Source organism: Magnolia sinica, chromosome 13 (genome assembly GCF_029962835.1).
Source record: "Magnolia sinica isolate HGM2019 chromosome 13, MsV1, whole genome shotgun sequence".
In the NCBI taxonomy this organism is placed as follows: domain Eukaryota; kingdom Viridiplantae; phylum Streptophyta; class Magnoliopsida; order Magnoliales; family Magnoliaceae; genus Magnolia; species Magnolia sinica.
Genome location: NC_080585.1, coordinates 10010571 through 10025322, shown reverse-complemented (window position 1 = coordinate 10025322; position 14752 = coordinate 10010571). Strand labels below are relative to the sequence as shown.

Below are 14752 nucleotides of genomic sequence, written 5' to 3'. Positions count from 1 at the left end.
TTTTACAACGACTGGCTGTCCGTGTGCTTGCACAGACGGTGTCCTCGTCACCCTGTGAAAGGAATTGGAGTACATTCTCCCTCATACATACAAATAAACGTAATAGAATAGGGTATATGAGGCTTCAGAAGTTAGTGTATTGTCACTACAATATGAAGTTACGAGAGAGGTTGCTCCGCTCGGAAAGAAGAAGAAAAGCACAGGAAGACCCACTGGACCTGATGACGGTCGGACAGCATGCATATGCTGAGGATGCGGAGGATGACTTAGTTTACCAGTGGGTTAGGTCGGATGACTTAGATACCTCGGATGGGCGACCAGAGCCACATATTGCGGCAGAAGCAGAGACACAAGAGATTAATATTGACAAATATGTGGAGCAGCAGAGGTCTCCTGATGAAGCATTCGACCCATTAACAAGGAGTCCGGAGGGCAGCCCGCGGCAGTCACTATCACGCGGGACACGTGGCGGGGAAACATTATCTGACACCGAGACTGAGTCAGAGAGTGATGCAGGAAATGAGTCCGGTGATGATGATGGCGGCGATAAGGGTGACGATGACTCTGATGACAGTAAGGATGATGATGATGATGGTGGTGGTGGCAACGGGGATGGTGGCAACACGGGTGGGAGTCAGGATAAGAGGCCTCTTAGCCCTTTTACTGGGGAGGAGAATTTTGATCATTCCACGCAGGACCCTGACCATGGTTCTCGTCCAGGAGAACTACGACCTCGTCTTGTTTACAATAAAACATACACGCGTCAAAAGCTACCACAGAAAAAGAAGACTCATAAACTTTCAGATTTTGAGGAGGAACTGCTAGCAAAATGCATGAGGGACACAAGCGTTCGTGGCAAGCGAGGTGGCTCTAGATTTGGATCACGGACGAGGGAGGAGAGCTCGAGTTACAGGCCACAACATGAATCTGGATCACAAACACTGGAGAGTAGCTCGAGTTCTGTGCCACAGTATGGGCATGGATATGGACCTAGTGGATATGCGACGAGTGACTCCAGCAGTTACGGCACATCATTTTTCAACCCTGGTCAGGAGTTCACTTCTACATATGGGCAAGGATATGAGCAGCAGTATGGATATGGCCAACAATATGGATACCAAGGAGCTTCATATGTGCCCTTCCCAGATCCATATCAGTTACAGACTGTGACGATTACACAGTACCCACGAATGGGCGTATTGATTCAGTTTGGAGAGGATGAGTACCAGCGTTATGTAAGGGAGTATCTTAACTGGTACCACTCTACTATGACTTGGGCACAATATTGTCGAATTGTGGAGCAGCAGTACTATGCCCAGCCCCGTCGAGATGGAGATGATGATTACGAGCCACCACGCAACTCTATGTGGGTCTAGACCACAACTAGTCCCCATCATTGATATGTATATTTATCAAATTTTACTTCTTCAGTTCTTATTTTGCTTTTCAATGAATTGGTTGTGTTTTTATACATGACTATGATATATTTATAAATATGATTCATTCAATTTAAATATAGTTGCATTAGTTCAGTTAAACACCGCATAACTTAGGACCCTATACAAAGGAAATTTATTATGTGCATCTTTTTTTTGAGATGTTATGATTTAAAAGTGTGAATTAAGGGCCTTTTTAACAATCCCCAAAGTTCCATTAAAAAATTCAACCATTTTCCCAATGTTTCCCCATGTTTCCCAAAAAGTGCGATAAACTATGCGATACAAACGATATATCCCGTGCGATAACCGATACGTATCTGTATCTCAAGGGTGCGATACATTGTGCGATACCGATATTTCGAACACTGATTACAGTCGAGTCGGCAAGAGAAACAAATTCCGAAATAATCAAACACACTAAAACAGCTCCGAAGCAAATAGAAGACGGGGGGCAACCCACAATTGACAGCTTGCGAGAAATAAATCTGGAAACAGAAGAAGAGCCACGGAATACATTCATAAGCGCCAATCTCCTCAAACAGGAAGCCGATCGATATATCCAACTCTTGAAGGAGAACAAGGATGTATTCGCTTGGACATATGCAGAAATGTCAAGCCTAGAACCATCGGTAGCAATGCATTGGCTAAATATCTCCAAAGACAAGAGGCCGATCAAGCAAGCGCAAAGGCGATTCCATCCAGACCTAATTCCTTTGATAGAAGAAGAAATCAATAAACTGATAAAAGTCGGCTTCATCAGAGAGGTTAAATATCCTAAATGGATATCAAATGTTGTCCCAGTAAAGAAGAAAAGCAGGCAAATCACAGAGAGGTTAAATATCCTAAATGGATATCAAATGTTGTCCCAGTAAAGAAGAAAAGCGGGCAAATCAGAGTATGCGTTGATTTCAGATATCTAAATGAAGCTTGCCCGAAAGATGATTTTCCACTGCCGATAACCGAGTTGCTAATCGACAGTACAACGAAATATGTTGTCATGTCCTTCATGGACGGTTACACCAGTTATAACCAAATAAGAATGGCTCCTGAAGACGAAGAAGCAACAGCGTTCAGAACTTCGCTGGGAATCTATTGCTATAAAGTTATGCCGTTTGGTCTCAAGCAGTGTTTTCAGTAGCGTATGTAGCGTAGCAAAATCGCTACGTAGCATTGCAAATAGCGTATATCCCCTGTAGCATGAGTAGCGTGCGTAGCGTAGCGATAGCGTAGCAAAATCGCTACGTAGCGTTGCAAATAGCGTATATCCCCTGTAACGCATGCTACAGGGGTCGTAGCGTGCGCTACCTGTTCTTTTTCTTTTTTCCCACTGTATTAAACAGTGGTGAACCCACACCACAAGCAACAACTAAAGTTTAAAATAAAATAAATTAAAAAAAAAAAAAACCAATTCAAAAGGGCTTCCAGACCCAAATCGACGTAGCCAACACTGCTCCTCTCCCCACCCTTTGATCTTGAGATCGAAAATCTGCTTCCAGACCCAAACCGACGCTACCGACGCTGCTCCTCTCCCCACCCTTCAATCTTGAGATCGAAAATCTGCTTCCAGACGCAAACTGACGCTGCTGACGTTGCTCCTCTCCCCACTCTTCAATCTTGAGTTTGAAAAGCTACTTCTAAACGCAAACCAATCAGCCATGGAGCTTCAACATTTGCAGTTTTCACTGATTCAATCTCATCTTGAGACAAAAAGGTACGCTTGTTCCTTTTTTTTTGAATTTTTTTCAATGTACAATGAAAATAACTTGGTATTTTCAGTTTTTTCCTCATTTTTTCCCTTTTAAAATGCCGGTTACTGTCAGTTTTTTGTTCTTTATACTTTTTTTTTAAATTTTTTTGTGGTATGGCCCACGTGGGCCCCACTGAGGTGTGTGAAGAGGTGGATGTCCATTATTTTCTATGATGTGGCCCACATAGGGCCCATTGAGGTGCGTGAAGGGGTGGATTTGCATTGTTTTCTATGGTGAGCCCACTGTGGTGTGCATGTGTGTAAGTGGTGTGGCATTTATATATTTTGCTTTTTTCTTACTATTTAATATTTATAATATATATATATTTAAAATTAAAAAATAGAAGTATTGTGTAGCTTATGCTACACGCTACGCTATTTCGCTACACGCTACTGAGGGTTGAACGCTACGCAACACGCTACCGCTATTTAAAACACTTGTCTCAAGAACGTTGGAGCGACATATCAAAGGGCAATGCAGAATATCTTCCAGGACATGATGCATAAACATATTAAATGTTACGTGGACGATTTGGTAGTAAGATCAAATGACCATGAAGAACATCGCGAGCATCTGACTTCAGTCTTTTGCAGACTCAAAAAGAAACAGCTGAAGATGAATCCGGCTAAATGTGCCTTTGGAGTATCGTAAGGAAAATTTCTCGGCTTCGTCATTAGACACAGGGGGATCGAGATCGATGCAGGAAAAGTCAAAGCCATTCAAGATATGTCGCCTCCGAAAACGTTGAAAGAACTGAAAAGCCTGCAAGGAAAATTGGCATATATTCGTCGTTTTATTTCAAATTTGGCAGAGAGGTGTCAGCTGTTTTCTCATTTAATGAAGAAAGGAACAGAATTTGTGTGGGACAAGTCCTGCCAGAATGCGTTTGATTCAATAAGAGAATTGCTGAAACAGCCTCCAGTATTGGCAGCTCCTATGAAAGGTAAACCACTCATTTTATACATATCTGCAGCTGAAAACTCATTGGGAGCTCTATTGGCACAGGTGAATGAATATGGGAAAGAAATTGCACTTTATAATCTGAGCAGAACTTTAATAGGTGTAGAGTGTAATTATTCCCCAATTGAAAAAATATGCTTGGCACTAATATTTGCAGTGCAGAAACCGAGACACTACTGCCTCTCCTATGACATAATTTTGATCTCACGAGCGGATCCCATAAAATTCTTAATGACAAAGCCGATGTTATCAGGAAGATTGGCCAAATGGATGTTGTTACTTTCAGAATATACAATCACTTAGAAGCCGATGAAAGCAGTCAAGGGGCAGGGAGTAGCAGATTTCTTGGCAGCTCATCCCGTAGCGGACAGTGAAACTATCAGCGACGACTTCCCCGATGAACAAGTCATGATGATTGAGTCACAAAACCCGTAGCAAATGTATTTCGATGGTGCTTCCCGAGCATCAAGAGCAGGTGCCGGAGTGATATTCATTACTCCTCAGGGTGACTTGTTGCCTTATTCTTTCATGTTGAGTACTGCATATACAAATAATGAAGCAGAATATAAGGCTCTCATCATCGGGATGGAGATAGCTCAAGAAATGAAGATAAAAACGTTGCAGATCTTTGGGGACTCCAAGTTGATCATAAATCAACTAACGACTGAGTTCGAAATAAGGAAACAAGAGCTCCTACTATACTGTCGAAAAGCGCAACAGTTGCTAGAGCAATTCTATCATGTCGAAATCAAGCACGTACCAAGATGCGAGAATGCAAGGGCGGACGCTTTAGCCAGCCTGACGGCAGCCTTCCTGGCCGGATCGGAGTCCGCTTTAGGTAACAATAGAAGAAAGAAGATTTTTGTCATCCTCAGAGATCATCAATGAAGCCGCTGAAGCACTTCCTATATCATGTTTTGAGGTGACAATAGACGATTGGTGCCAGCCTTTTGTGGATTACCTCAAATATGATATCCTGCCAAAAGATTCGGCACAAAAACAGCAGATCAAGCAGAGATTGAAAAGATTTATCATGTGTAGAGAGATATTATATAGAAGGTCTAACAATGAAATGCTGTTGCGATGCCTAGATAAACAAGAGGCAAGTCAAGTGTTGCAGGAGGCTCATTCCAGAGAATGTGGGGCGCATCAAGCCGGCCGAAATCTATTCCATTGGGTGCATCGAATGGGTTATTACTAGCCCACAATGTTCAAGGACACCATAGAATATGCAAAGCAATGTCATGAATGTCAGATCCACGGAGATGTCATACATATGCCGCCTGAAGAGCTTCATCAGTCAGTCACTTCCTGGCCTTTCGCTGCCTGGGGACTCGATGTCATTGGTCCCATAAATCCGCCTTCATCTAAGGGAAAACAATACGTATTGGCAGCAACAGACTATTTCTCCAAATGGACAGAAGCAGTAGCGCTCCGAAATGTCAAAGAGAAAGACGTTGTGAATTTCGTCCGACACACGATAATATATTGCCATGGCATCCCGAAAAGAATCATCACCGATAATAGTACTCCTTTAAAAAACAGGGGTATGGAGAAGCTGTGTCAAAAGTTCGGTATTCATCACTCGTTTTTGACACCCTACTATCCACCAGCCAATGGATTAGCAGAGGCATTCAACAAGACAATTGTAAAAATACTAAAGAAAACCGTGGCTGGGATGAAAAGCTACAGGAAGCTCTATGGGCCTACAGGACTACTCACAGAACCGCAATGAAAGTTATGCCGTATTCATTGGTTTATGGTGTTGAGGCCATCATCCCGATCGAAACACGGGTCGCATCACTCAGAGTTGTAGTACACCAGTCGATAACGGACGATGAAAATGCGAGAATAAGACTAGCGGAATTGGATCTGCTAGATGAAAAACGACTGGCAACCCAATAGCGATTGCAATTGTATTAAGCAAGAATCTCTGCCGCCTTCGACAAGAAAGTCAAATATCGCTCCTTCAAGAAAGATGACATGCTGCTAATGTTAAAAAGGCCGATAGTAGTCACCCACAGAACAAAGGGCAAGTTCGACCCCAAATGGGATGGGCCATACATAACAACCGGAGTATACTCCAATGGGGCGTACAGAGTTACAGATCAAGATGGACGAGGTATCATCATACCGGTCAATGCCCGCTTCATCAAAAAATATCGTTCCTAAGGATGGAGACGATTTTGATCCAAAAGATTATCAGAATAATGCTTCTATATCAAAATGGGGCAATTATAAGTGAAGTGATAAAACAGCCTCAAAAGGCAAAGCCATGTATTCTTCCATATATGAATGAATAAAGGGCGAATTCTCAAGCATATCAAGACTAAGCATCGACAATTATCACTAAAATTAGCAACTATCGCTGTTATTATCGACAACAAAGCCGCCTTACAGAAATTGTTATTATCGACCACAAAGCGGCGATATATCAATTATTGATTTACCATTCATGGCAGTGAAATAAGCCTATAAGGCCAACCGCACATAAATTTACGACAGTGATGGGAGCTTATCATTTAAGGCAGCCTAGCCAAGCCTATACGGCCAACTACGCATAAGACCTACCATCATCGGCAATATGCATATATTATTCGGGCTGCAGTGAGAAACCAATGGCCCTAAAAAGCCCATATAGGCCATCACATGCATACCCATGCGGGCAGTGGACGAAGTCAATGACTAAAAGCCCTAAGCGGCCAAAAGCCCACAACGACCAGTCACAAGTGAGACCAATGCCGTCTGCACAGCTTCCGACAGCATCACGGGGAAGGAGAAAATGCTCTCCCGTGAATGGGTCCGACCTTGCAGACGAAGAAAAAGGGGGCTGCAGTGTGCGCTCTTTGGTCATTGTCCATAGATAGGCAAACCATGCATAAGACCTCCCAGATTCTTGGCTTGATTTCAGTAGTAATTCATGAGAACGGGGTCTCCAAAGCAAAACACCCCCTCATTGACGGACTGGCGGCCTTGGATTTGGTACACTAAGGTAGCCTTGTGCGCCTCGTGAACTCTAAAGAGTTACTACAGCCAACCCTGTGCATAAATCCCACTAAGTTCACGGGCCTGGCAGCTTCACTGGGCCCCTCTGATGGATTGCGGTTTGTGAACTCCCCAGCTGTGATAAGCCCAGCGAACTCCAAAGAGTTACAGAGGCCATTCACATGAGACCCGACTCCAACTACTCATAAGTCTAAAAACTGTGGTTGCTCCACTACTCAAGAGCTTAAACTGTGTGCAAGACTAACTTTACTAACTTTAAAAAAATAAAATTAGCGTTGCCCACTAAAACAAATACCACGTAGGGGTACGCTGTGTTGACAATTATGATAGATTGTATTGAAGCATGATGATTATATGAATACTGTATCAAAATCAGTGATAACATTGCCAAAAACATGTTTATTTCGAACAAAGTATTGAAATTCATTTGAATACTACAAGACAAAAGAAACAAAGAAATTTACATGGAAAAGCGGTGTCTTATATTCCTCTGGCATGCCTAGCGCTCTTACATATTTTTGTAAATTCTCTCTTAATTGAACTTGCACTACAACTTGAGACTGTTCGGCTTCAAAGATAATCCTGGCCTGATCAGGAACACCCACTAATTCTTGCTCCATGGAGGCAGCCATCTCTTTATTTCTCATCTGCTCAATCCTCTCAATTTCAGCAGTGCGAGCGTTGGCTTCGATTTCTTCCTTAATCTTGCAAATATTCGATTCTTCTTCTTGCCTCTTCACTTCAAATAGAGCTATCTCTTTTTGAAGGAAAGCAATATGGTTCTCAAGAACCACTCTGTTCTTATCGGCAGCCTTTAGTCTGTCATGAAGAGACTGATCCTTTGCATTGTAACTGGATATTAAGACATCGGCTTGAGAAATTTTCTCCTTGAGAGACATAAGTTCTCGTTGACGATCCAAGACTTCTGGAGGAATAATTGTACTTCGTGCTGATTCCAAATCATATATGGAATTATAGAATTGTAGTAAGGAATCATACAAAGGATGAACATTGATATGAGCGAGCCTTCCTGAATGTTCCGGGACAGCCAAAGCACTATCCAAGAAGGGCCACTGAGTAGGATCCTTGAAAGCATTCACGATGACAGAGATAGCATTTTTGAAGAAGATAAGCATAAGAGGCGATACCCTCTCCAAGGAGATCTTATCAGAGATTGTGGCTACAGAGTTGGAACCTTCAGAGCCACTCGGGGTCGACATGATTGTAGCTAAAAAGAAAAGGAGAGACGCGATCAGAAATGTTAAAATTGGATATATATATATATATATATATATATATATATATATACACACATATATATATATATAAGAGAAGGAAGAAAAGGTATACCTCCTTCTCTGGGGGTAGCTTGAGAAGTGGCCCGAACAGAAAAGGTTCCTGCCTCAGAAGATGTGGGTACATCCATAGTTGCAACAACAGCATTGAGAGAGCTCAGGAACTCCAGTGCTTGAGTCCAAAGTTGTTGGAGTTGGAATGTCAATGGGATCAGAGAAGAATTCCAAGCTTCGAGCTACCGGTTGAATGGGAGAAAGACGCATGACAGGAGACCTCTCAGCACGAATAGGGGCATTAGAAATTGCAATAACGACTGGCGGGGCTTGTACGATATCCTGGCTCACCTCTGCAGTCCGAGAAGAAAATACATTTTCTGCTTCTACCTGAGCGTTTGATGGTGGGATTTCTGCTTCCCTTGACATTGAAACCTCCGTTATCGTGGGAAGGGTGGTATGTGCAATTGCATCGGTAGCCTCCACAATGCATGGGGAATACGAAGCATCAAAGGAGATAAAAATGTTCGCACGAGGAGAACGGTTGGATCCTCCATAATCAAGTTGTTCTTCTTCGAAAGAAGCCGCTCTGACAAGAGAAGAAATATCTGGTTGATCCGGTTGAATTTCAAGAGGCAGGAATTCAGCACTGACTTCACCTTCTTCGTAGATGTCCACCTCGGCATCCTCTTCTTGGTTATCATCAAATAAGACATTCCCCTCATCGGTCAAACTTGTGGAAGTGGATGTTTTGCTGGTCAGAGTATTTGCTGAATAATCTGACGAGCTGTCTTCTTCAAGATTGCTTGTTTTCCTTTATAAACAGTTTTTACAGGGAGAAGAAGACGAGCACCTCGAGCGGGAGTAAGAAGTTGCTGTACCAACGCTTCTGGGGATAAGGACTTGGCTCGCGAACGAGTCTTAGGAGAAGTGGTAGTAGCAACGGTAGTGGCAACTTGATCTGCATCAGGAGAAGTGGTAGTAGCAGTGGTAGTGGCAACTTGATCTGCATCAGGAGAAACTATAGTTGTCATGCGATCTGTAGTAGAAGGAACTACAGCGGCGGTTTGACCTTCTGTCTCTTGAGTAGGAGAAGAGGGAATAGCGCCAGGAGTTTCAAATTTATTTATCCACAGGAGTGGCTTGTCTTCCTGTTTGCTTTATAAGATCGAGGGGAGATCCAAAGGCAATCCATCCTTCCAAAGTGTTCGGCGGCTTTATCTCTCTAATAGGTTCTTCTGTGAAAATTCTCCCACAAAGCTGCGCCGGAGTAGCTGCATGATCTTTTTCAACAAATACCCGATCCCTTGTTTCGGCCTGTAATTTCTTAACCTGGGAGGGGGAATCCAAATGGGACGATCGACAAGAAAACAATTGCACACTAGATTATAATGGTGTGACCATCAGCGCATCCAGGCATACGAAGCTTACACCTGATGATTGAATCCTAGAAGAATGAAGCAGGAACTGAAGTTCCTGGCCAAGAGTTATTTCCATATTAAGGCCCAATTATACGGACTAACCCCATAACTGCACATTATTTGGGTAACTTCCTCTCCTGCTTGAGGTACTGTCTGGTCATAGCCGAATTGCCTCACAAACCTACATGGATAATAAGGCTCCCTCCAGAATTCCGCTCCTTCTCGCAATGGCAGGCTACAGGATTGAATGCAGATCAGGAAGGTTCTTTCAATTGGCTCCTAGTCATTGTTATCTTCAACGTCTCTGTCTTCGGCTTGATGGGTCAAGTAGAAAGGGAAGAAGTCAATGGATTCCATATTCTCAATCTTATCAACGATCCCTTCATACACTTTCTTCACCATTTTCCGTTTGAAATAGTAGCACAGGGGAGGACGTTCAGGGTGAACGTAAGCCTTCTCAAGGTCATTATAGGTCCACGAAAAATATACTCCAAGCCAACCTGAGAAATAGTGCCATGGAGTGAAGGAAGATGTAGCCCTGACTGTTGGGCTTGAGCAATGCGCTGCAACATTCCCGAAAGCTCTATATAGAAAGCATAGGACAAGAGAAGCTAGAGAATATTTCTTTTTACCTTCTAGCATGACCCCTGCCACTACAAACAAAGTTGGACGAATAGAGTCCGACCATTTCGAGTTGGGGAGGACAACCAGACTTAACCAATAAGCTAGGAAAGCAGCTAATTTGGTTTCAGGGGTGAAGGTGGCCGAGCCTCTTATCTTTCCGCGACCAGATTCCAACTCTGGTGAGTGGCTATCAAAAAACTTGAGGAGGAGAAATATGAGAAAAACATGGAAATGTATATAGAAAGAGGAAAGAAGAAGTGTTGAAAGCGCGTACCGCAAGTATCTCGAGAAATGTGCGAGCCACTGGAGCAGAGATATTTTATGAACATCAGGGAAGTTTGACATTTCACGGAAGAGTTCAATGGTGGAGGCGGAAATGTAAGGTATTTTGCCAGGAGCAACATAAGCAAACTCCTCGTTCGTAGGAATATATTCATCCAGAAAGGAGCCGGTGATGGGAAGGCCAACCATCCGGTGAAGATCCCACAGAATGATGCTCACCTCACCAATTGGAAGATGAAAAGAATTTGTGGTAGAGGACCAATGTTTCAAGAAGGCTTTGTAGATCAGAGTGTCTTTGTGGAAGAAATCGGAGGTGGCTTCTATAGCTGCATATATCTTCATCTCAATGAGGACTCTTTTGTATTTTTGTAGAATTGCCTTGACCCAGGAACTATAAAATTGGCGTTGGGCTAAGAGGCCACATGTCCTAAACTCGTCCTTCCCCCATAAAGAGTCACGATCGTGGAAGCGTTGCTGAACTGTCTCGAAAAAATGGGTAGGATACAGAGTGTGAGGATTGTAGCATGGTGTGAGGAAGCGCGTATATGATATTTGCCCGGCCTTTTGCACTTAACATTTTTCCATAAGATAGCCTTCCAAAATTTTCGGCTCTTTTATAACCCAGTTCGCTACATATAAGAGGCGATTTTGTGTCATATGATCAGACGGCTCACTTTGAATCATAGAGAGGTGACGCTGAAGGTTCAGAGGGATAATGACGGTCTCGTCTTTATAGGGGTTTTTGAACTTGATTACGTCCGCATGAGATCTGATCATGTCCCAGACATTTTGAAAACGTTTCTTGTTGTGTTCTCGTATCTTCTCTTGAAGGATTTCGTCTTTACTTTTTAGTTTCTTGCTCCTCGAAATAGAGGGAGGAAGGGAAGATTCGACAGGAGCAGGGCAAGGATCGTCTGTTCGGAAATTGGCAGCAGACTTCAGCCAATCCTCCCAGTCAGACTCATGGCCCTCTGTGGGTGGCCCCTCCAAATCTCTCATTAGTACAGCATTGCAGATAGAATCTAGGAGGCGTTGGATTCAATTAGCGAAATTGATGATCGGCGGGTCTAGTACCTTGAAAAGAGAGGAATAGTCTTCAGTAGGTTTAGACCTCTTCTGAGGAGGGTCTTCCGACGGTTGAGGATTCGAGGATTCGGCAGCATGTTTATCTGGGGAGATATATGGTCTTTTAGAATGCGTCATTTGGAGGACAGAAGAAATCCAGCAAGGACTAGACACTTAGAGAATTTCAGGTCGCAATTACAGTTATGCAAGTCCAGTTGTGCACAAACCCTATTGTGCGCAAGTCTCGTTATGCGCAAGTCATGTTGTGCACAAGTCACTTTGTGCACAAAACCTTGTTGTGCGCAAGGTTCTGTTGTGTGGAATAGGATAGCGCGCAAAGGGAGATGAGCGCAAGGTTTGAATAACTGGAATAGAGACCAAGGCTGACTTATATAGGGTTTTCAGTCAATGTTGTGAGCAAGACACTTTGTGCGCAGGACGCATTGTGCACAAGCACGAAATTGTGCACATTGAAAAGAAAATTACAAACTATCAAAAATTTGATCCCACATTTTCTCATTTTGTAGATAGAAAAAAAAAATGAAAATGCAGGATCAAGGGGGCGTCTGTTGAGGCATAAAATGATTAGAAGAAAACAGAAGAATTAGAAGAAAAGAAGGTGAACTCTTCCCTAATTTAGTTGTGCAGCGCACAAAGGAAGTGCCAGGAGAGAAGTGTTGTGCGGCGCGCAAAGGAAGAATGCCAGGAGGGAAGTACTGTTCTGCGCACAATAAAGATCACAAGGAGAGTGGAATTGTGCGGCGCACAATGAAGATTGCTAGGAAAGGAGAGTTGTGCTGCTCACAAAGACAAGGACTGCACAACAAGTGTTGGTGCACAAACAAAGGGGACCGCACAAAGGGTCAGCACACAAACAAGCCAGAGGGGTGTTGGCATGTGTGGGAGGCTATAAATACACCACTATCCCCATGAATGATTCATTCGAGTAATACCAAGATAGCAGTGAGAGGTCCAGACCTCGAAGAAATTCGGGTACTGCAGGGAGTCCTTGTGCGGCGCACAACCCCTTGGGCGCACAACGGCTCTGCATCAGCATAGACTAAGTGATTGGTTGGATCGGAGAGAATATTAGTCCAGCACAATCGAAGTTCCATATTAAGTATCATGATGTGATATGAGATGTTGCATAAATTAGCATAGAATATTTGATATTTGTATTAAATTATGTAACTACTTTACTTTGGAATCAAAGGATATAAAGGATGTAATCGAATTCAAATCAAATGAATATTGTGATCATTCTCTCTATTCTCTTTTGTTAATTATTGAGTAGATGAATTCCCCCAAATCGAATGCATTTGTTTCTTGTCGAAACAAAATCAAATACAAATTCTATCACTAAACAAACTGTTTAATATGGTGTGCCCCAGGAGTACACAAGTTAAAATGGTGCGTCATAGAAGTACAGTGCACCGCAGGAATATACGAAACTGTGATCACTAACAAAACCAACCAAACACAATCATAAGTAGATTCTGTTAATTGATTTTGGCTTCCTTTTTTGTGAGTCACGTTCAATTGAAATTTTGCAATGGCGTTCAATTCCATATTAATGTTCACTCCTTATTTCACAAGCTACACAATTTTACTTTGATCTTCTTTGAAGAATGGCATAACAGGATTCATGTAGCTGATCCCAATTAGTTGGGATAAGGCTTAGACAATGATCATGAAGTAATCAATTGCTTATTCTATTAATTTATCATTATAAATTCAACTGGTAATTATCTTTATTAAGCAAAAGAATGATCAACCTTTCTTCATTAATAAATCATTTCTCATAACAGGGACACGCGGCCAGGTCTTTTTGAAGTTACAAAAGCTTTTTCAATTGCATAGTTTATGGTTTTGTGCACTACAAACATAAAGGGAGACGACACGGAAGAAGTAGTAGGACACAAGTGATAGAATATTCAAATAGCAGAAATGGTAGAGGTCGACAGCAACTCAGCAAGTATAGCTGACATCAATAACATGCATTTCATACCAGAGAGACTCATCGCACAGGCAGGTTTGATAAAAATACCCAAATAAAAAAAGAAGGAACCAAATATTCAAGACTACCTACCTTTGCAAGTGAACATGAAAAGGACTCCAACTGTCCATCTGCGCCGCGATAGAAATGAAAATATGGAAGCACCTTGACGTTCAAACTTTTGCACATGGGCTTGTTCTCATCAAAATTCACTTTCAGGAATAAAATGTCCGGGTGTTCTTCCGCAGTCTTGCAGAGCTGCAAGACCCAAAAGAAATAAAAAATAATGCAAGGACAACAAATCAACTAGTCACAGCAGAGATCCAAATAACAAGGATATGGCTCATTTTTTACCGTGTCAAAATGTCTTGGCATGGATGTGTGATAAAATACCTTGCCATGCCTCATGAGACAGAGAAGTGTCATCTACAATTACTTACCGAAGAGTGAGTGGCTAAGGCAAAACATCTCCTATTTTTAGTTCCTTTTTTTTTTAACTGATTGGTCATGTAAAGATCTTATTTATTTTATATGAGGCCCCCCTAAATACATCTTTTGTTTTACAAATGCATCTTCCTTTTTTCTTTTAGAAGATAACCATTTCACTGAAAAAGCCAAAAAAGTAAATCTCCCAATCCCTCAATAAAGCAAGAGAAATCCCTATAAATTCAGGTAGCAAAGTGCCCACCCAAATGCGAAAGAAGCAATTGAAACATGATAGAATGGTAGATAAATTTAAACAATGTTTCACTTTCTTTCAAGCTTTTTTGAGTTACCGATGTTCTCTTCTTTTCAACTTTTTAATCCTTCAGCAGGTGATAACACTTCCGACAAATGCTTCCAATAGAACTAGATTTAGGAGGATAAAGTGAACAAATGCCTCTGAAGCATGGTGTGATCTCTAAATGGCAATGTTTCTTTT

At 42.3% G+C, this 14752-nt stretch overlaps 1 protein-coding gene across 2 annotated transcripts in view; it reads right to left on the bottom strand.

Moving 5' to 3' along the window:
* Positions 1-14752, bottom strand: part of LOC131222750 (thioredoxin-like 2, chloroplastic) — a 40962-nt gene that overhangs the window by 21040 nt on the left and 5170 nt on the right. For both annotated transcript variants that reach the window (XM_058217929.1, XM_058217928.1), the window contains exon 3: positions 13924-14088. In XM_058217929.1, coding sequence (XP_058073912.1) covers positions 13924-14088 — 165 coding nt within the window. The remainder of the gene's footprint in view (positions 1-13923; positions 14089-14752) is intronic.